General features: G+C 33.7%; 2 protein-coding genes across 4 annotated transcripts; one reads left to right on the top strand and one right to left on the bottom strand.

Annotated features, from left to right (window-relative positions):
- Window positions 1–2,220: 2,220 nt before the first annotated feature.
- LOC105966765 (putative FBD-associated F-box protein At3g50710) lies at window positions 2,221–4,492 on the bottom strand. The gene is made up of 4 exons (XM_012991349.2): window positions 3,363–4,492; window positions 3,139–3,273; window positions 2,714–3,027; window positions 2,221–2,509 (listed from the first exon to the last, which is right to left on the bottom strand). The coding sequence occupies exons 1-3, from the start codon at window positions 4,284–4,286 to the stop codon at window positions 2,752–2,754; spliced, it is 1,335 nt and encodes a 444-aa protein (XP_012846803.2). The 5' UTR covers window positions 4,287–4,492; the 3' UTR covers window positions 2,221–2,509; window positions 2,714–2,751.
- Window positions 4,493–21,107: 16,615 nt separating this feature from the next.
- On the top strand, window positions 21,108–23,703 carry LOC105966928 (uncharacterized). Of its 3 annotated transcripts, none has more exons than XM_088811654.1 (6): window positions 21,108–21,515; window positions 21,927–22,003; window positions 22,114–22,183; window positions 22,597–22,687; window positions 22,868–22,937; window positions 23,055–23,703. In XM_088811654.1, the coding sequence occupies exons 1-6, from the start codon at window positions 21,206–21,208 to the stop codon at window positions 23,430–23,432; spliced, it is 996 nt and encodes a 331-aa protein (XP_088667780.1). In that variant the 5' UTR covers window positions 21,108–21,205; the 3' UTR covers window positions 23,433–23,703. The 3 variants fall into 3 exon arrangements, with proteins under 3 accessions (XP_088667780.1, XP_088667779.1, XP_012846958.2); XM_088811653.1 differs by having other exon boundaries at window positions 21,118–21,515; window positions 23,061–23,570; XM_012991504.2 differs by having other exon boundaries at window positions 21,119–21,515; window positions 22,603–22,687; window positions 23,055–23,570.
- Window positions 23,704–24,044: the final 341 nt, after the last annotated feature.

The raw sequence follows: 24,044 nt of genomic DNA on the forward strand, positions 1-24,044 counted from the left end.
ACAAAAACAAAACATATTATTTTTCATTTTTTTTTTATAATTCAATTTACATGTTTTTCATTTTTTTTTAATTTTTAGTTTATCTTCTATCGTTAATGTAGTCATTTATAGTTACTGTAGTTATTATCGTCGCTTGTAGGCTTCTAAAAGTTGAACTTCACTTCGACGCGTACATCTTTTGTCTGTTTATATACACTACAACAATATGTAGTAGACTATCACTACTAGAAAATTACTCTTTAATGACGCCTTAATGACACCTTAATATGGCACGGTTTAAAAATTGTCTCAATAAGTATTCTATTATGACACTTTAAACTAAAAGTATCGGTGATTCCCGCGTTTCTATTTTTATCGTTTTTTGTAAATTAGAAAAAATATATTTAGATAATATTATTGTTTGGGACAGTAATATTAGTAACATTATTGTTCAGGAAAATATTCATCATATTACTATCCCAAACAGTAATATTCAGATAGTAATTTAGCAGACAATACAATAATATTAATTAAAATACATTTTTTCTAAAAAAAAAATAAGAAAAAAAAAATCAGCGCCAGAGACTGGCGGTCAACGGCGGTTGACCGGCCGGAAAAACAATTAAGAAAAAAAAATTCACAAAAAAAATTATTAAAATGGGGGTTAATGTGATATATTTGTTTAAATTCGGGGTCAATGTATAATATTAAGGAAGTTAGAGTATAATGACATGGGATCAGTTTATTATGGAGTGTATTTTAGACTAAAGACATATTATGGAGTGTATTTTAGACTAAAGACATGGGATCAGTTTATTTGAAAGACTGTTTTTTTTGTGATCAATGTGCATTTAAGTCATTTGTCATGTCCATCTTTGCTATTTGCCCTATTTTATTATTATTTTTCGTAAATGTGTATTTGATTTCTTATACTAATTATTATTGTGCATGTCATTTAACTTTACAATAAAGTTTAATAAAAGGTTTTTTTTTCGGTTTTATGTTGAATTTGATTGTTGGTTCAATTTCATTGTAATCACTAAGTATAGATTTGTAACAAATAAAATATTTAGATAAATATGAAGTTAATTACTATTTTTATCAAATAAAAATTGAGAAATATTAATTACACATTAGTTAGTCTTATTTCCTTGGTAACAAATATAGTCGTAGATTTTATTCAATTGTTTATTGTGGTTCGTTATTGCAAATATAACAAAAAAATAAATATATAAATTAATATGTTAAATTTTTCTCATTATTTTGGTGAATTTGACATTAAGGATCAAAATTTTCTCTAAAACCATCCAACTCATTAGCCACATCATCACCAAATTTATTTTTAATCTATTTATTTTTATATTTTAAATGTCAACTCATTCAATCGACTATCACATTACCTGTTATAGCAGGTCATATGACCAAAATTCCCAACTTTTGTAACTTACATGACTAAAATTCCGATTTTGAAACATGGTGGACTAAAACTCTCAACTAGTAAACTAACAGGACTAAAAAACTCATTTTGCCTTGCTAAAAATGTAGGCAAAAAACCTTGAAATTTACACCAACATATCAAATAACGCAAAAAGAAAAAAAAAATATTTAAAACACACAGACCGTCACAATCATGACTACTCTGTAAATCGATATAAAAATTCAAATCATTAACGATTCTTTGCATCCAACTTGTACGACACAAAAAACCATAACATTTTGTTCTGGAAAACTATACGCCGATAATTGGGAATACGAACAATATAATACACCTACCAGTTACAAAAACAAAAAATTAACGCAAAGCCTCTGACCTTCTCCAAAAAGCTTTCCTCCAACAACAAACACTGAAAAGTACAAACGACGACAATTGAACTCGATCTCAACAAATTAGACTTGCGTCTGTTATCTACTGAAATCACGCTTGTAAATCAAAAGAAATCACGTCCTACTAGAAAAAAGGGAAACGGTTATGGAAAAATATCGTAATTATATATTTGATTTATTTAAAAAACTGCTAATTAGGATACTTATGTCTTATCACGTTTGGTAAGAGAGTTTCACTAATTAAGATTGGATTGTGAGTTTATGCAAAATTCTTGAAACTCAAATGGATTCTAATCATAATATTTTTCATTCAAGGGGATTGCATATTTCCCCATACAAAATTATATGACCTCTTCTTATATTAAGCATTTTAAGTGATCTATTATATTAATTAATTTCTCATTTATTCAAGAATGGTTTTGACAAAATATATATATTATGTTTATTTCACTTAAATATTCAACCAAAGTTTTGTGGAAATTCAACTTTGTTTTCCAACACACAACAAAATAGATGACACCGGTCAGAACAAGTTAATGAAGGCCACTCTGAAGCAACATTTTTTTTGAACTAGACATTAGGAGACTTTTTTATCTTACAACAATTATGCAATGCCTAAACAACCTCAACAAAGCAAAGTGTGCATGCGTCATATCTTCGTTCAAACAGTTCAACTCCCCGCCATGTCGACATCACCATTGTTTTTCTGCAGAGTTTCCGAGGATCAAGCATATAAGAATTCAAGAAACAGGGGATATGCTATTTCCATCCTCATAAATACATCAGAATTACAAAATTATGCTTTACAGTTCTAAGATAGTGACTTTCGTGGGGCGCACGCATCAAATATACGATACTGTAACAGTGATTGTTCAATATTTTATACACATCAAGAGACTTAACAACTTACGGTTTTGCAGCGAATGTAGGCATCAAAAGGCATGATGATTATGCAGCCTGAGCAAAGGCAACTTGACATGCAGTGGATCTTCGTCTAAATACCGAGATCTCGTGGAGTAGATGAATCTTTTCCTTAGAAGGAAGGGATCCGGGATATGATATCTCCATCCTCTCCAAGACTTTAGCATTCCACAAAAGATATTCTATATATCCAAACTCGTGCTTTTTACCTTTGACGTTAACAAGCTTTACAATTTTAAGATGTGATAATAGGCATTTGGGCACTTGTTCGGGTTCCTTCCACTCTTCTATTTCTCCACAAAACTGATCACAACAACAACAACGGGCTTTCTTACATTCACTTATGCAAGAAAGTAAAGAAGAAGACATAAAACGGAAAAGCTAAAAATATTTTCTTTAATAGAATCAACAAACCTCAGAAAAAATAAGGATTTCAAGATTATCAGCTTTTTCAAGGAACTTGGAGAGAAAACGGCCGTCGGCAGTCAATTCGAGTTTGGTTAAGTTACGAAAACTTGCATTCGAAGCATAGACTACCGAGTCAACAATCTGTAAAACAAATACGTTGCACAGACAGTACAAGATTGTCATATAACCAAAGAAATGGAGAATGAGCTGATTAAAGATCGAAAGCACACCTTTCGACAAAATGATAAAACTAATTTTAGGCGCGTGACGTTGCAAAACCTATCAATGAATTCCAGCAGAGATCGAGAATAAAGAACATAGTCCGGTTTGTTCTCGTCATTGATAAGATTGATATCTGCTTGAACTAAGGAGTTTAGCACCCCACATTTATTATGCTCCGAGAAAGAATCACTTATCTTGAGATATTCAAGAGCAGGGGTATTTATCTCCAACCTGTCGGATCTACCACCATTGCCATGTGATCGAAAATTGAGCATGAGCCTTTTAACTGTAGGTGAAGATACGTTGCGATAAACCGTACCATGGGATAAGTTGATTGACAGCTCGGCAAGCACCGGACAGCCGGAAATAAGGTGGATAAGGGACTCATCAGCCTCGAAACGAACGTAAATTAGATGAAGCTTCTTGAGGTGAGGCAAACACACGGCACCGCGTACGCGTAAGGGGATAACGCCGCAAGAGCGGAGCCTCAAAGCAACAAGTGTTTTGCAGGTGAAGAGGCATCGAGGCAGAACAACATCTTCTTGAGAAAGAAAACGAAGATCGATTTTTTGCACGTTCCGTACGGTGGCGAAGGTAACCCATGTCTGCAGCTGATAGTCGGTGCATTCAATCTCATGAAAGAGGCGGAATATATTGATGGTTTGAACTCTGCGCAGCAGCATAACACTGTTGACGATTTCTTGGTTCTCGTTGTGGAAAAATAAATTGGGGACGTAAGCCCAGAGATACCTCCATCTTCTACTTAGAATACTGGTTCTTACGGAGAGATTTGTCCGGAGATAAGAGAGGATGTGACAGAGAATCGAGTCCGGCAAATCGCTGATTCTGTCGATCGACGGCGTTGCCTGCTCCACCTCCCCGTGCGAATGCTTCAGCCGCTTTCTACTCTGCTCTTCTGTAATCGCCGCCATTAAGGAAAATGGGAAAACAACCAACGATTTCTGTCTGGACTCAGAATAACAAAAGTAATTCAGACGGTGAAGGAATTTTGGACAATAAATCTTTGATTCTCGCTCTTTGTCTGTTAGGTCTGAGGTCGGATTTTTCCCCAAATTCAGTTTTGGGACTCGTAGTCTAGGGGTAGTAAATAGTAATCTGAGGGTTTTTTCCTACCCAAATGCAGACCAAACTTCATTTTTTATAGAGTAAAAAGCAGTTTGCCCCCTAAACTAATGACCGTTTTGCACTTTGCCCCCCAAACAAAAAAAATTTGCACGTTTTTACCTAAACTCGTTAATTCCTTGCACGGTGCCTCCTGAACTAAATTTTCCGGCAATTTTGACCGGAATACTAAAACATGTGCATTGCACGTGAGATTTGGAGGGATAAATTTGTCCATTCATATACATACTATATATTGAATATAAATTAATCATTTAAATAAATTAAATAAATAAATAAGCAAAAAAACAAAAAGAAAAAGAAGAAAAGAAAAAGCGCTGTAACGCACTACCATCCCAACCCATCTCCAAGCCCAGCCAAAAGAAATCCCAACTCAAATTATAAAAAGTCAATTTCCTTTGCTGCCCTGTAACTCGGAGAGATTGAGAGGATTGCAGCTGCTATAAAGGGATTGTAAAGACAGCGGCGATGAAGGTGGAGCAAATCTCCTACAGGTCAATCTCCGCCGCCATAGATCGGAGACTGTTCAAGGATAACGACGGTGCCGCCGCCGCCGGCGGCTCCCGTACGACCATCATCAAGAAACAATTCCATAGATTCTTACTATGGCGGGTTCTCCAATCACCCTTCTTTATTTCTCCTCTCAAAAACCCTCTTCCGTTTCCCCTTTTATCACCGTTTTCCTTTCCTCTATCTTCTCCGTTTTCCTCTTGTTCGTTTCTTCCCCACACCCGCTGTCGTATGCTTCCGCTTTCCAAATATCACTTTCATGTATTAGCTTGATTGTGTCTGGAGGTGAGCAGAGTTTGTTGAGAAAGAGGGTCGGAGGCGGTGGTTTGTTTGTGTTGGGCCTGTAATGCTTATTTTAATTTTTCAATCGACAGAGCAGTTTATGCTCTGAAGAACTCCGACCCAGTTTCAATAGACAAAGCAGTTTATGCTCTGATGGACGCCGTGGCAATGGTGGATTCGACCGGAATGTTTGTCTGCCCGCGCACAGGTATTGCTTTGTCGGCGTTGATGAAGCTGAGAGGGAAGGGGGTTATTAAGCCGACGAATCGGGCAGTGGTGGTTAGCAGGACTCATGGAATGAAAGTTTAGAGGTCGAAATGAAGGTAGGAAAGTTGGAGGTGATGATGATGATTTGCAGACAGGGGTCGGCCAAGGGAAGAAGATGACAATATTCTTTTTTTATTTAGTTTTCCTTCTTTTTAATAGTTAGATACGAGTGATTCATAAACTTTATGTATTTTATAATATGGGTATGAAATCCCGTTTGAACTGTGGAATTCTTCGATGTAGCCTGAGAAGAAGAAGAAACAGAGTTGTCTATGAAGATAGATGAAAAATGGCGGTGTGGGAAGAGTTTGGGGTTTTTTTAATGGCCAACGGGATGGTGGCAGCTTTCTTTTTCTTTTTCTTTTTTAATTTTATTTTTAATGATTAGTTTATATTAATACATAGGATATAAGTGAAGGGACAAATTTACCCCTACAAATTTCACGTGCAACGCACATGGTTTCTCATTCCGGTCAAAATTGCCGGAATATTCCTTTTATGAGGCACCGTGCAATGAATTAACAAGTTTAGGTAAAAACGTGCAAAATTTTTTTGTTTGGGGGGCAAAGTGCAAAACAGCCTTTAATTTAGGGGGTAAACTGCTTTTTACTCTTTTTTATATGGACCCATCTGATACAGGGTTATTACAAATAAGTCCATCAATGAGTATTTATTCATAAAGAGATTCAGATAAAAAATTCATTTATAAATAAGTTTACATGATCCATATTTTTTGAAAAGGATTAAAATAGCCCCTCGTAGTGTTATCTAATTTAATCCTTAATTTAATTTAACTTCAATTTGACCATAAATTTCACAAATTATTCAGTTTTAACCCAAAACATTTTTTTTTCAAAACATTTTTTTTTCTCGCCGGATTCCGGCGTTCAACGCCGGTCTCCGGCTTTGACTTTTCAATTTTTTTTTGTTTTTTTCTTCCGGATTTTTTCGCCGGTTTCCGGCGTTGACTTTTTCGATTTTTTTTTTTTCTTTTTTTTTTTTGTTTTTGTAACATTTTTTTTTTCGTTTAAACAACAATATTGCTGTGATTGATAGTAATATTATCTATATTACTGTTAAACACAGTAAAATTAACTAAACTACAGTTTAACACAGTAATATTGTTATATTAATCTCTACCACAGTAATATTAACACAACAAAACTCATTATTATTGTATAATAGAGTAATATTACTATGTTGGCCGTTCAAAAAATGTAAACATAATAAAAAGCCAAAAGAATTAATATTACTGTGAGTGACAGTAATATTACAATAACAACATTAATAGTACAATAATAGACAGAATATTATTATGTTACTCCGTGAATAACTCAAACAAAACAAAAAACCCAAAAAATAATAATATTGATGTTGTTGACAGTAATATTATTGTGTTTACAGTTATTTTACTGTCAACGACAGTAATATAATTACGTTGACTTGTCAACAAATCAAACAAAAAAATAACAAAAAATAAAAAATAATAATATTACATTAATTTACTGTTAACGGCAGCACAATTATATAAATGCATTGTCAACGGCAGTACAATTACGTTAATTAATTGTCATTGACAGTATAATTACGTTAATTTACTGTCAGTGACAACACAATTACGGTCAACGATTAGCGGCGGAAGTAAAAAATAAAATAAAAAAACAATTTTTTTTTTTTTTAAAACACTAAAAAAAGTCAACGCCGGAGACCGCCGGAAACCGTCGAAAAAATCCGGAAGAAAAGAAAAGAAAGAAGAAAAAAAAAAAAAAATCGAAAAAGTTAACGCCGGAAACCGGCGAAAAAATCTGGAAGGGAAAAAGAAAAAAAAAATCGAAAAGTCAACACCGGAGACCGGCGTTGACCGCAAGATACAAATGAATTGCCTGCAAGAACCTTTTGATATAGTTAACGTACAGTACGATCCCTTTGATTCATATGTCCCGATTGAACTAGAGGCATTGGTTCATCGAGGCCTCCTTAGTAGTTCAATGATTGTGCGATCGTTCTAAGTGTTGTAATCGTTACGTGCATAACTTAGAAAATCGAATTCTCTAATCATCACCTAGTCCGCTCTGGCCAAAGACTCAGAGATTACAAACTATGAGAACACACAGGACATCCAAGACTATTCAAGCGATCAAATCTCCGACTACAATGCACAGACCTCCCACTAGATTTCGGACTACACGAACAGTACAGGCCCTTGGGGCGGTCATCGGTGGAACTCATGGGCAGGTCACGATACAGCTGGTCCTCTAGTGAAGTCACGGTGATGTCTAGGTCATAAGGACTGATGGTGTACAACTATACCATAGATATCTCTACTTGATTATTGAGAACAACTTAGAGATTTCTAGGGTGAGGGAGTTCAGTGAACTCGTCAACTTACGTGCACCCACTTATGCATGCCGATATCACAATACCGTTTAGTGATGAGATGCAGTACACATACACTAAGTGCTAGTCTCTTAATGGGAAATGCCGATATCCTCATTGGTGGCGTAACCCTTCGACTAGGAACATGTTTAACAGTTATAATACTAAAGTAAATATCTCACGATCCTAAAGATCAATTACTAGTACTTGTAATAACTGTAAGAACTATATCTATGTTTGAGACAAAGGGACAAAGATATAGAATGCCAATGTGTTTTTATCATTAATACGAAAAAAAAAGTTTATTTATTACAAGAACAAATGGAAAGACCACAGCCATAAGTTGATTTGTTGGTCACCTACTCTAACACATAGTTAGCAGGCAATTCTTCATGGTAATTCAAGATTTTTATCTAATACAGTTCTCCAGGGACGGTCCGATATATTTGGAGGTGTCTGGCGAAATAATAAATGTTACGAGGTTTTGGGGGAGTAACCCAATCTCCCCCTATATATTATGTCATGTAGATACATATTTATCAATAGAAATCTCGTTGCTAATAAAAGAATAAATATATTGCATATTTTAATTAGAATTTCATTTTTATTTGAATGACAAAAGATTGAAAAAATATGTAATAATTATCTTAATTTTAGAACATATAAATAAAAAATATATTTATTTTTATTGATAAAATATAAATAAATATTTTAAGATTTTATTTTGTAACTATGTTACTAATTTTCAAAAAAATATTAATTCTAAGAAGAAAATATTTAGTATTTCTTTTCTATGAAGATGTGATATTCCATTCAAAAATATTTCAATACTAATATATATAAATTAAATTATAATTTTTAGTATAAATATTTGAGTAAGAAGCAGTTTGCCCCCTAAACTACGACCCATTTTGCGCTTTACCCCCCAAGCAATTTTTTTTCGCACGGTTTTACCTAAACTCGATTTTTTGTTGCACGGTACCCTAAAAGTAATATTTTCAGGTAATTTTCACCGGAATGTTGTGCACGTGCCATTCATGTGAGATTAACAGGGGCAAAAATGTATTTTCTCTTTTTTTTTTTTTTTTTTGTTTAATTTTTCCTTTTTTCGCTTCCATTTAATTTTGTCCCCATCTGCCTTCTTTCTCAACTCATCTGTTTGAATAAAGTGAAACAGAGTGCTGAAACACAAAACGTAGAATGCAACCTCTTCTTTCATCAATTTTTGAGATAAACATTTCCTTGTAACAAAATCCTCGAAAAACCTCCAGTAATTATCAGACACCAGTACTCAAATTGTGTTTTACTTACATCAGCATGTGGGTACTTTAGAGAGAGAGAGAGAGAGAGAGAGAGAGAGAGAGAGAGAGAGAGAGAGAGAGAGAGAGAGAGAGAGAGAGAGAGAAGGAAAAAGGGAAAAAAATCAAGAAAATTACAGAGATTAATGTTGCTGCTTCAATTGGAGAGTGCTACAACAAAACTAGTTTCTCTCACATCATCATCGTCAAAAGCTGTTCTTCCCCGATTTGCGAGATCGAGAAATGGACGCGAATTCATAATACACCCACTTTTGGCTACAAATAATATTATTTTCCGGCACCGAATATGTGTCGGAATCACACCGTCTTGTTGGAGGAATAAAAAATAATCAAAAGGTCGATTCTCAATGTCGTTGCCTGTACAACAATCTTGAGAGAAACCCACAAGATTTACTCGCTTCTCTCACTATGACAATTTGGGTAATAATTTCTTGCTGCGATAGGTGATGAAATGATGGGGATAAAGAAGTTGGGGTAAGAATTTTCTTACTGCGATAACTGATGAAAGGATGGGGAAGAAGAATAATGAGGGGAAAAAGAACAGGAGAATTTCAATGAATTTGATAGAGAAAGGCACGCAAATAACAAAACGAAAAACGAAAAAAAGAAAAAAGAAAAAAGAAATAGAAAAATAGGCAGAAAAGATGGAAAAAGAAAAACAGAGAGAAAATTAAACTAGTCAAGAATGTAAGAGAAAGACAATATTACCCCTGTAAATCTCCACGTGTGGTGCGCGTGCTCGGGTTTCCGGTGAATTTTGCCGGAAAATGGCAATTTTTAGGTATTGTGCAACAAAATAGCGAGTTTAGGTAAAAACGTGCAAATTTTTTTTGTTTTGGGGGGCAAAGTGCAAAACGGGCCTTACTTTAGGGGGCAAACTGCTTTTTACTCTAAATATTTTTCAGATATAAGATTCGATTATTGTTCGATAAATTTAACATAATAATAATAATTGAAGCATTTGTAATATATATATATATATATATATATATATATATATATATATATATATATATATATATATATATATATATATATATATATATATCTGAAAAAAATGTGGCCCTTATCAATGGGGCCCTGTTTGCCCTAGGGATGGTAATGGGTCCGGGTTTGGCGGGTCTTGGACCCGGAACCGACCCGTTTGGGGCGGGTCTGGGTCAGCTAAATGATTTTGGGTCGGGTAATGGCTTTAAGTTTCTAGAACGGGATGGTTTTGGGTCGGGTTACGGGTCTTATTGGAACTGACCCAGAACCGACCCGTATATATATATATATATATATATATATATATATATATATATATATATATATATATATATATATATATATATATATATATATATATATATATATATATATATATATATATATATATATATATATATATATATATATATATAATATATATATATATATATATATATATATAATTTTTAATATCATTTATCAAACTATCAATTTCCATTTTGTCTATTCTCATTTACCTAATTTCACTGTTTTATTTTTCGAATCTCATTTCTCATGATTAATATTCATCATTTGTCGACCACCGCTAATTGTCTTGCATTTTGAATTTCAATATTATAGAAGTTAAATGTAAGGCTGCGGCTATATGCAATACTCATTCCACTTGTGCAAGACCAAATTAAAGAAAGATTCCAAAAGATTCTATTTTATTAAGATGGAATGACAAGTATGCCCATAAATTAAATTGGCTTTTTTTTTTTCTCATGTAAGACCAAATACAAATAATGAGAAAAAAACAAAAATCGACACCAAGGTGTCGAAAAATTATGCTACAAATCAACACTTAAGCGTCGAATTTCATAGGTAAAAATCGACATTGACATGTCGAATTTATAGCACAAATTCAAATGTCGAATTTTATACCTCAAAATCGACATCTAAATGTCGAATTTTATACCTCAAAATCGACATCTAAATGTCGATTTTTACCCGTAAAATTCGACCTGTACATGTCGAACTCGTTTGCGCGGGATTTTTTTTGGAAAATCGATATTCTAGCTAAAAAAACCCATAAATGCATACATTCTTGGGTTCTTCCATCGTAGAATCTTCTATTTTGATGTCTTTTGACTCCATACTGGCATACTCGTCATCTTTGTAGGATTTGTTGAGTTTTGATGATTTTGAATTTCTAGGTTTTGTGGGTTAATGGAGGAGGAATGAGAAAGGTCTTGTGGGTTTTGGAAGATGGAGAAGATGAGATTTGGTCTTGTGGTTTTGTGGTCTTGTGATAGGGTTTTTTGTGTTTTTGAATTTTTGGTCTTGCATATTTGGAATTTTTTATTTTTTTAATAAATAAGGGTGTTATAGTATTTATACATTGAAAATTTTAATTTGGTCTTGCACAAGTGGAATTAGTCTTGCATATAGCCGCAGCCTAAATGTAATTAGTTGTAATTGTATTGTTCATGTTATATTATTTGTAGGGATTTTTTAAAATATTGTATTTTAGTATTGAGATTATTTCGTAAAAATATACAAGCAAAATGTTATGAAAGTTAAAAAATATTAAAATGTTTGTATATTAACGGGTCTAGCGGGTCTCGCGGGTCAGAACCGTTTAGTTAGGGTCTGGGTTGGGGCGGGTCTGGGTCTAAGCTAAAACGGGTTGGGGCGGGTCTTGGGTTTATATATTTTTCGTGGGTCGGGTCTTGGGTTTAGGCAAACCCGACCCAGAACCGACCCGTTGCCATCGCTAGTTTGCCCCACCCTAAGGCCGCCCCTGCTAAAGGGTATATGTTTCTTAAGTTTTCAAGAGATATGGAAGGCATGTTATTGTGCGGTTTTTTAAGGGTATATGTTTCTTAAGTTTTCAAGAGATATGGAAGGCATGTTATTGTGCGGTTTTTTAGAGTGAAACTATGAAACATGAAGACATTATTACTACGATTTTTTTTGCAAGGGTAAAAGTCGTAACAAGAGGTACATTTTACTACTGGACAATCTTGGAGTTGTAGTAAATGCTAGAATTTAAAGTAGCAAAAAAGTATTTGGCCATTTACCGTAACAAAGTTTTTGTCACGCCCGTATATACAACGAGCCAAATTCGTAGCAAATGCGCAGCAAAAACCTTTTTACTACGAATTTAGTACTTTTTAGTATGGTTAATGATCGTAGTAAAAAGGAGTTAAATGCAAACCCCCCCTATGTTAATCCTAAAGACCAAAAACCCCCATGTGATAAAAAAGAAGTGATAAAAATCCCCTCGATAAGTGTTTAAACAAGTATACTCGACCCATTTTATGTTTATCCGTTGACCGCTCGTGAAAAGACGAATAAACCCTCGGATAAATCTGTCCAACCTCAAAAATTTTATGACCCAAATGAAGTTTTTAAAATTTTCAATTCAGTTCCTAATATTTTCAATTAAGCCCTCTTCCCCAAATAAAAAAAAAACGCACACACACACACAAATACACACACTTTGATTTTTAATTCTATGCGCACCTCACCCCACCCCACCACTGTCGTCGCCGGCTCCGTTCATGGACTAAAACCCCTCTCCGGCAACCAAGCTTCTCAACCCCTAACAACAATGAATTCCCTCTCAACCCAAAATTTTTTACAAAATTATTCTAAGAAAAAGAAAAATCCAAAGTCATGATCCACAATTTCGACACCATTACACGTAGTCCCACAAAAATAAACCTTCTTCTCTCCTCAACAAAACAATCACTTAATTCCAGATTTCTCCACCCATTTTCTCGGGGCCACCCATTTCTTCGGTTTCCCCAAAACTGAAGTTTACCTCAGTTCTGCATTCCGATTTTGCCATTGTCATGGTTATTGTACTAAGTTTTTTGAGGTTTCCGGTGAACCGGCGGCCTTGGCAGGAGGGGAGGTGGGTGGGGGTGGGGCAGTTTGGGTTGGGAAGAAGATGATGAGGTGGCTTTGTATGCCATTTTCATTTTTTTTTCTTTTTGAATCTGTTTAAACATAATTTATATTTTTTTCATTTTATTTGTTTAAATTTAAATATTCTTAAAAATTCATGAGTAGTTTAATTGTTTCATGAGTGTTGATTCAGAGGGGCAATTTTGTCCTTTCACGCACAAAATGTACAGAAATCGTACAAGTAGTCGCACACACAACGAGTGAATGACACGTACAAAGATTAGGGGGTGTATGATTTTGACTATTGATTACAGGGGAATTTTTGTCACTTTTTTTTTTCTCAATGGAGTTTTTGATCTTTAAGATTAACACATTCTCTAGTAAAAAGCGTCTCTCTACTATCTTTCTACTAGTGCTAATTGAGGGTCTCAAATTATGTGTTTCTATGCATATCACAAACCTTGAAATTGAGAGTGATTCACTTTGGGCGGTTTCTATATATGATTAATCAAGGTAGAAGGTGTTCTTGGGGTTTAGAGTACGAGGCAAGACAATATTTCAATCTTATGAGTTGCAATAATTTTATGGGTCCATTAGATATAACCCCCTTAGTTTTATAAATATTAGGGGTAGATCCAAACTCAAATTTGACATTTTGATAAAAACCCATATTTTACTAAATTCCATCAGTACCCTCAATCAAATCCCACAAATCCCGTTACTTTACCTTTTGAAATTGTATCAAATCTCTCCCTATTTTCCCGTTAAAACACAATCCCCACCAAACCCACTACCAAAAATCTGCAAAACCTCCGAAAAAAACCAGATAACACTATACGCCGGCGACGATAGCACGCTATAAGGTGGATTGACGACTTTTCTGTACTCCGACCAACCCCGCATTGGTACGTCTTCGACGCTTTTTGAATCATCACCCATCGGTATGTTGATATGTTTTTTGCTTAATCGACTGTGACGTTCGTATAATTGCAGATCTTCTCTAATCGCATACCGAATTCGAGCCCTAAATCAGTGGTGTTGCAACGATTGATGGGCAGGACATCCACCAGAAGTGGTAACACATGTCAATTTTTTTGTTTAACTGCAACGTGGTAGTCATCTTGTATTGGTATTAATGTAGATCGTTTTTAAAAAAAACTACGTCGTGATATATACATCGTTATTGACCGATGATAATGTTTGTCTTGGAGGAGGATTCAAGTAGTCGCAAGAGGAGGGTTCACATATTTTGACCAGAGTTGTTTTATATGAGTATCGTAGTTGGTTTACGCAGTAATCGAAATAAATATTTGGTGTGGTCGAATTGATGAAGTTGAAACTGATTGATAGTTGTTTTGTTTGTTTACAGCAGTCGATTTTAATGTATTATGTAGTACATTGAAATGTATCTGATAGTCTATTTAATCAATTATCGTAGTTCGAGGCACATGATGATTTATTATGAACGAATAGGCTTCAACATGTGTTGGTTTTGTTTGTATGTCGAGAATAACGGGTCGCCCCAAGTTCGTAATAATAATGAAGTTGTTGTTTCTAATGATGCTAGAACAGGGGGTGGAGGTGAACTAGTTGGAGCTGTTGATGCCATTGGAAGTGAGGCATTGAATGCAGGCGTTGTGCAGTTGTCCGACGAAGAAGTCGATTGCATTCCTGATGATAGCGACGAAGACATAAACTCAATGAATTCAATTGATTCCGATGGTTGTTATTTTACAAACCCCTCTAAGATTTGGTATGTTTAATTAATGTCGTGTTTTGTTTACGATGTAATGGCTCGGTAACTTCAGTTAAGTGTTAAACCGTTGTAATACATTAGTATAGTATTATGAATACCGTATGATACTATCATTATCATTTTATTATACTATTATGAGATTATTAATGTACTAGAGTTTTTTAACTCGACATATTGGTTTGAATGTGTTATGATGTGTTTTAAGTATTTTATTGGAATTAGTATACGTTGGTTTTGTTCTCAATGTTCTTGTCATTTAAGTGGTATATTGTTTGTAACACAATTTCATACTACTACTATAACCGTAATATTAATATACTATCATAGCACATTAATGTACTATATTGAAATCATTAATATACTATGTGGTTGAAAAATACAGTTGTCTGTTATATGAAAAATCAGACAACATTTCGAACATCGACATCATGTCCTCGTCATCGGCCAAGATACATTCACCAATGTCTTCCAGCCTATACGTCATGCTTATATCCCATCCATCCAGTTGTGGCCACTTTGAAATAGCAAATGCAACCAATGAACCGCGAGAAAACCCATTCGAACACCTCTTTATATCAACCAACCCACCGAACCTCAACAAAATCCGTATGAAATTCGCCATCGAAAAAAAAACCTAAAATCATCAAACGAACTTAAACATGCAAAATACTAAAAATTGAATAAATAGACTGCCAATACATTTCAATGACAAAACATTAACATCATCAAACCAAACTTAAAAATGCATAATCCAGATAATCAATTAAACAAGACTACGAAATATATTTCAATATACTACCGAATACACTAAAATCGACTGCTATACACAAATAAAACAACTATCAACCGGGGTCAAAATTCATGAACTCGACCACACCAGACTTTTATTTCGATTATTGCGTAAACCAACTACGACACTCATATAAAACAACTCTGGTCCGACTGCGTGAACCATCCTCAGGCAACTATGTGAATCCTCTTCCAAACAAACATCATCAGCCAAAAATAAGGATATATATGTGACGACGTAATTTTTTTTAAAAACGATCTACTTTAATACCAATTGAATCAACGTATCAACACAATCTTATGATATGGCTAACCACATAACACAAACAAACCTTGCACATGCCAGCGAAAAAATAAACGCACAAAAAATGTTCATACTCACGTAACGACGGAAAACGATGAAACGCTCGGATTAAAAAAATACTACCACGCCGGTTAAAAATTCTTCGTAGCCGGATTGTACAGGATTTGATAATGGCGAAACCGAAGAAACCACCAAAAAACTCACGTAATTTTATTCCGTGATTTTAGGCAACATATCTTCAATCTCATATCACGTCGTTAAGGAAAAAACTGCCGTCCAAAAACATAATAGGGGTATTATAGAGAAATTAGATAATATATTGTGACAATTTGGCATAATTGGGTATATCTCAAAAAAGGAAAAATCCAATGGATCTACCTCATTAGAAAATCTCAACAAGGGGGTTATCCCTAATAAATCCTAATTTCATTCCCAATCACATTTATAGAGAGAAAAATTCGGTAACAGATAGGCTTGAGGCGTGGGCTTATTTGCATGTTTCTTCCTAGGATTTTGCGTGTTGTGATAGTCTTGGAATATGGGATCAGGGCCTGTCCCAGGATCTCGAAGACTCGAGGCGAAAAACGAAAACGAGGCCCTCTTAATTACCAACTTTATTTTGACTTATCAACTCACCACAATTTCACAACTTCATCTTCAACATATTTTTGTAAGATAATTTTTTTAAATCTAAGAGCTCTGTTTGTGTTTTTTTAAGGGGTAATATGCTTGACACCCCTTAATTCAAACTTAATTAGATATGAATGACAACCTCAAATGAAATATTTTAACTAAATCTCTAATTCTAAATAAAATTTGTCCCACATCCTTTGATTTTTGTTTAACCCGAAAATACCCTTAATATAACTAGTAAAAAATTAGGGTTTTTTTCTCATCTTCTTTCCCCTCTTCTTTTTCTTTGCGCCGCCCCACCCCACCCCCACGTCTTCTCTGTCTTTGAATTCACGTAACCACCGGTTCATTCTTTCTCTTTGTTTGATTATCTCTCTCTCTCTCTCTCTCTCTCTCTCTCTCTCTCTCTCTCTCTCTCTCTATATATATATATATATATATATATATATATATATAATGCCGCCCAACCCCCGTCCTCTTTTCTGTATTTTTGTCTTTTTTTTTAACAGATGTGAGTGTTAATGGCGGTGGACGGTAGGGTGGATTGATTATAAAGTCGAATATGGAGTGGCAACTACTGGTATGCTCTTTTGAGACGGATCTTTGCTTGGTTATAGAACCGGCTGTGACGGGTGGTGGACCTGGCAGACGACGGCTATGGCGACGTTGGGTATGAAGGCGGCTATCGTAGATGGGCGGGTCTGGCGGTGGCTATGGAGTCGACCGGTATAGAGGCGGTTAGAGTGGTTGTGGTTGTGATTGTGGTCGCGGGTACAGTGGAGGGTGGGTATGGGATATGTAGGACGATGGCTATGGCTGGCGGCTGTGATTACAGATCTAGGGTTTTGTTTTTTTACGAGCGTTTATGACTACGAGTGTCTACGGGTATCTACGGATTACTATGAATGTCTACGATGGATAGCGACTAGGGTTCAAAATGCGAGCTAGGATCTTAAGAGTATGTGACTACGAATTTCTATTGTTCTTATAGACGACTACGACCGATTTGTTTTTAAAAACATTCCTATTTTCCAATATTAATAAACTATAGTATACCATAGTATACTATAGTAGACCATAGTATGTTTAAAATCTGCTATACTATTTAACAAAAACGTAAAAAAAAAATCGTAATTTTAAATAAAATGTTAAAAATAAGGAAAAATATTAAGTTGTTTATAATAATGTAAAAAATGCTAGAGTGAAAAATAAAAAATAAAGTAAAAAAAGTCCGTAAAAATTAAATAAAATATGTTAGATAAAAAAAATAAGATATTAAATGCATAATAAAAAATGATAAATGCAGTTTGTATTTTACTTAATACAAATTTCGAATTTATGAGTGAAATGACATTTTTGGAATGAATTTAATAAAGGATGTGAAGTAAAAGTTTAGTTTTACTTGTCATTTAGTTCTAATTAATTTTGTCACTAAGGACCTATATCTTAAGACCCTTTTTTTTAAAAACCCAACTCAAACTTTTTTATTGCTCATTGTGTTGGTGAATACTCAATCTATGAAATTCCAAAATATACAATATAATACGAAAAAGTCAAATTATTAAACCCAAAATGAAAATATAAACACAAGAAGTAAAAAGATATACGATTGGAAACATGGGTGGAATCATGATCAAAATGTAGGGGGCTAACTAAAATTTTGGGGTTCGGGGCAGTGTCCTGAAAAAAAAAAATTAGGTGCACAAAACATTGCAAAAATTAAGTTTATATTACTAACTTTTAATTAAAATATATATATATATATATATATATATATATATATATATATATATATATATATATATATATATATATATATATATATATATATATATATATATATATATATATATATATATATATATATATATTAATCATCACAAAAAATTCTAAATTAATTCAAATTATTCTAATAATATACTACACTCAATATTTCGGAGATTAATGGCACGATCTCATCTTTTTTTTAAGGCGTTGATAGAAAAAATTCAAAAATAAGTAATATTCATAAATTTTATTTAAAATAATACAAGTTTTAAGCATCTTATTTTATATTTTATATTTAATATGATATATTTATCTATAATTGATATAAGATTTTAGAGAAAAAACAAAAGAAAAATAATGGGTCAAAACATATATTTACAAATATTTTGGGAGGGCCAAAAGTAATTCGAAATTTTTTGTACCAAATATCTAAAAACAATTCTTGAGGGGTCAACGGCCCCCCATGCCCCTTACAAGTACCGCCAGTGATTGGAAATGAAAGAATCAAGATAATAACAGATAAAATAAATTCTTAGTTTATGAATCAACAAAGAAGAAAACAAAAAAAGGAGGGAAATAAAAAAAAATTAGAAAGAAAAAAAAGGGAAATTTGTCAAATTAAAAAATAAAATTAAAAAGAAAAAAAGAGGGAAATTATATATTAAAAAAAAAAGTGAAAAAAAAATTATATAATAAAATTGAAAAGGTTAAATACAAAAACACCCTTATACTATGAACTTTGTATCATATACCCCTGTACTATACATAAATACAAAAAACCCCCTCACATTACGTTTTTTGCCAAAATATGACAAAAATACCCCTACTCAAGCATATATATATATATATATATATATATATATATATATATATATATATATATATATATATATATATATATATATATATATATATATATATATATATATATATATATATATTATTCATTTTTTGAGTCATTTTCCTCTGTCTATTTTTTTTACCATTCTCAGTCAATTTTATGTGAAATTTTTTGATATTTATATTTTTTTTCTCCAAAACATCTAATTGCTTGGATTTTATTTTTTCTAAATAAAACTTTTTATATTTTTCATTTTGAGTTTCTTCATTTTTCTTTCTTAAATGTCTTCTGGTAGTCCAAATATCCTAAGATTATTATTGTTGAGAATTTGATATACCAGAAGACATTTAAGAAAAAAAAAATTCAAAAAGACAAAAAAAGAAGGTTTTATTCAGGAAAAAAAATCTAAGTAACTAAATGTTTTGAAGAAAATATATAAAAAAATCGAAGTAAAATAAACCGAAAATGTTAATAAAAATATAGTGAAAAATGGCTCAACCAAACCATTATATTTACAGGCTTAGCAGGGGTATTTTTGTCAGATTTTGGAAAAAATATAACAGCAGTGGGGTTTTTGTATTTATGTGTAGTATATGGGGTTATATGATACAAAGACCATATAGTACAGGGGTGTTTTTGTATTTAACCCAAATTAAAAAGAAAAAAAAGAGGGAAATTAAAAATAAAAGAAAAAAAGAAAAAAAATAAACAAAACAAAGATGGAGGGGAATGATAGTTGTTAGACGATTAATCAAGAAATCGAACACGGGACGATCAGAAACCTAAGAGTACAACTTAGACATCTATGTTAAAGGCAATTCTAAGAAATCGAACACGGGACGATCAGAAACCTAAGAGTACAACTTAGACATCTATGTTAAAGGTCATTATTGGGAAAATTTTGTAGCTCTGGGATTATATAAACATTTCAAAAAATTGGAGGCCCTAAAAGTTTTCGATTTTTCGGAGGCCCAAGGCGACGGCCTTGCTCGCCTTGGGCTTGGGCCGGCCCTGTATGGGATTATCGACCTTAACTAGATATAATGCCACACAGTTTGAGGCAGACGAGCAAGTCGGAGCCGTGCAATTTTCCTACTAGTATAATTTTTCCTACCTCACTTTGGGAGGCTTGTAATAGGCAAAATTTATGTAGGAATTTTTCCTATTGATTTTTTTTTTTCATATTTTTAAGGGGTACTCTTTTCCTTTTGCAGACTCACATGATTATGATTTTGAACGAGGCTCTCTTGTATCATCTTTTCTTGGAATACAAATCTTTTTCTAAAAAAAAAAAAGTGGTGTATGAAAAAAACAAATAATTAATAACATATTTGTATTATTCACTTGATCATATAGTATGCATAACTATTTGGATTATTGAATTTGAATGTTTACATTATTTTTCTTTCAAATATACGAGTAAAATATTACAAAAGTCAAGAAATATTAAATATTTCTTTAATATTAACAAGTCGAATGGTTCTTGCAGGTCAGACCCGTTAAATTCAGGTGTGGGGCGAAGCAATTTGAGTTCCGATAAAGCTGGGTTGGGTTGGGTCTGGGTCCGAGAAACGAACCATTGTCATCCATGTCCTTTTAATATAAAAAATAAATTAATATCCAAAACAAGGTACAAATATACCAAATCAGAAAAAAGGGCCCACACCTCAATACACATTAATAACGAAGACATCCACAAAATTGAATGAATCAGTTAAACCTTAAATTGCTCCATAGGAAACAGACAACCTCACAAACCATCCATCGGTTTAATTTTTTTGAACTCTCTCTAAATTAAAAACAAAAAATAAAAAAAAAAAAAAAAAGAAAAGAAAAAGCCCTCCCAAATTACCCCTCCACGTATACATACACCTGCATGCATACATCACCTCCCCACCAAACGCATTTACTTACAAACGTGTGTTTTTTCACACACTAAAAACAGCTACCCTAGTATTACTCCATTTTTTCATTTATTCAAAACCACCATTGATCTTATAATGGCGTCGACTCGAAGAGAGACGGAGAGCACTTCTTGGTGGTGGTCCGGCGGCGGCGGTGGAAGAGGGGAATTCATGTTTGGTGATGATGAGATTAATCGCCGCCGCGAAATTCAGGCGGAGGAGGCAGTTGGCGGTTACGATCTGCTTCCGCATGCGGCGGCGGCACCGGCTGCGATGGAAACTTATAGTCAAAGCGAGATCGATTTCGATATGTATCAGGCTACTTATCCGAGGCCGAGGCTGCGGTGGACGCAAGAACTTCACGACCAGTTTGTTAAGGCTGTCGATGAACTCGGTGGAGCAAATAGTACTTAATCATTCTCTTAATCCTCCCCTTTTTTTTAATTAATAATCATTAAATTAATTAATTCTTTTCTTCAATGTGTGGTGAATTTGATGTGAATGGTGCAAATTAATTACTAGCTAGCATGTTTCTTGCATTTTGAGCTGTGTGTGTGTGTGCTGTGCTGTATTTGTGTGTGTGTGTGTGTGTTCTTTAATTGGAAATAAAAAAATATATATTTATATTAAATTCTTAACAAAAATTCTCAACAAAAATTCTCTCTTTTTTGTTTCAAAAGTTAGTTGCTTTTTATGTGCATGCAGAAGCTTATTTGATGAAAGTAAAAAATAATTTTAAAAAAATGTAAATTTAAATTTACTTTCGAATATATAATAATAATTGTTTCATGAAAAAATTTAAAATTTAAATTTGCAGAGGCAACACCTAAAGCAATCTTGAATCTAATGGGGGTGCCAGGACTCACTCTTTACCACCTCAAGAGTCATTTACAGGTTCTATATATATATATATATATATATATATATATATATATATATGGGAGGAGCTAAGTAATTCCAGTTACTAATTAATTCTTCACAAAATTTCATTAATTTTTTTACAGAAATTCAGGCTTGGCAAGACTTCAAGAAGATTATGGAGAAGGGAATTCGTACCCGCGGCAGCGGATTATTGTACGTTTTTTTCATAATTAATTAGTCTGCTAATAAAAAATTATGACCGTGCAGTTTATTTCATGTTACACCGGCTATATATCTATCGCCACCATTCATTTACATAAAAAAATACACTAACATCGATCCATATCGGTGAGTGTGGATGAATGAATGGTGGCGATTGATAGCCCTGTTGTACGTTTTAGCAGATGTATATGTATTACAACTATTTACGTTTTACACCATTAGGATTAATTCGTAAAAATTTGATTTTTTGCGCATTCGGTAAGTGACAGCAAAGAAAGCATTTTACTTTCTTTAAAACCATAAATATTTACTATTCATGACTGAGACAATGAGTTTAGTATTTAAGCCTTCCATTTTCTAAATTAATTTTCAGTGATTAATTTTGTGCATTTAAATTCGATAAGTTTTAGGCCAACGGAACGACGAGCGATTGCCACCAGCAACCCTAATGGAAGGCCAGGGATCTTCAATCTCAAAGGCATTTGACATGAATAAGTACGAATTTCTTCATTATTTTTTTTTTCTATCCGAAGTATTTCTAATTCAAAAGATTATATTTTACTTTATTATTATTATTATTATTATTATTATTATTATTATTATTATTATTATTATTATTATTATTATTATTATTATTATTATTATTATTATTATTATTATTATTATTTCTTTCAGATTGCTAAATGAGAGCAGAATCAAAGCACTTGGAGCTGAGAGATATGGAAATCTGAATCTACTAGTTGAGGTAATTAAATAAACTATTCTTGTGCACTATCACATTTTCTCAACATTTCGTCATATGTTAATAATCGACGATTATATGTCTAATTGATGTCGAACAATAAATTTGATTTCCGAGAAGCCTCAGGGTGGAGTTAGAAAGAACAGGGGAGTGGCAGAAGCAATTTCAGGTATGAATATACATCATTCTAAAATGGAGGAGGAAGATCATCAGTTATTTGCTAGTGCCAAACCAGCTCTATTGCCACTCTTTCCACCTATGCCAGAGTGTGCCGTTGATCGTTACTCTCCGGAATGGTCGGAGTTGCTGCAGGATGGGGGAGGGAGAAAATGGGGATTTCATCACCATCGCCCTATGATGGACAACTATGAAGATTACCTGAATACCCTTGGCAATGAGTCGCGTAGGGCTAATGTTCGATTCGGAAGCTTCTTCGATGACGTGGCGAGCTTCTCGAAGGTCAATGATGAAAACGACGGCGACCTTGATTTGCCGTAAACCCGCGTGGAGAGTTCTTATATTTCTCGGTGAAACTTTGTTGAAAGACTTTTTTACTTCATCTCTTTTTTTCTTTCTTTTCTTTTTTTATTCGAATATGTTTGGTGAATGCGAAATTGGACTACTTCTTGCTTTTTACAACTTCTAAATGTGGAATCTTTTTTATCGAGTCTGGAGCAGACGCTGATACGATGTTAAATGGTGAATGTTTACAAGTTTGAAGTATTTGAAACTAGGAAGAGGAAGGAGATCCTTCAACTTTATCTCTAAATCTTCTTCGTGAAATATTTATCCCCTCCCAAACTCCATCTTCTAATCCGCAAATCGAGGTCGAATAAGTCAAAATCGCAAGTTTAGGAGCATTTATTATCTTGAAACCTCCAATCCTCGATTGAAGTAAGTTCTCCAACCCGATCGTTTATTTCAGAATTTCGCAGCCCCGACCCTCAATATGCGGATGGTAAGATTGAAGTGGGAGAGAATAAAGATTTGGGGAATGAGATTTTAGGGGTTTGGTGTGTGAAATTGGGGAAAAAAATAAGTTTGATGAATTTGTGGTCTATCTAGGCTGAGAATTGGGCGGCGCGTGCACGTCACGTGAGCGATAATTCA

The sequence above is a fragment of the Erythranthe guttata genome, chromosome 13 (assembly GCF_056151865.1).
Source record: "Erythranthe guttata isolate IM_541 chromosome 13, IM_541, whole genome shotgun sequence".
Lineage (NCBI taxonomy): Eukaryota > Viridiplantae > Streptophyta > Magnoliopsida > Lamiales > Phrymaceae > Erythranthe > Erythranthe guttata.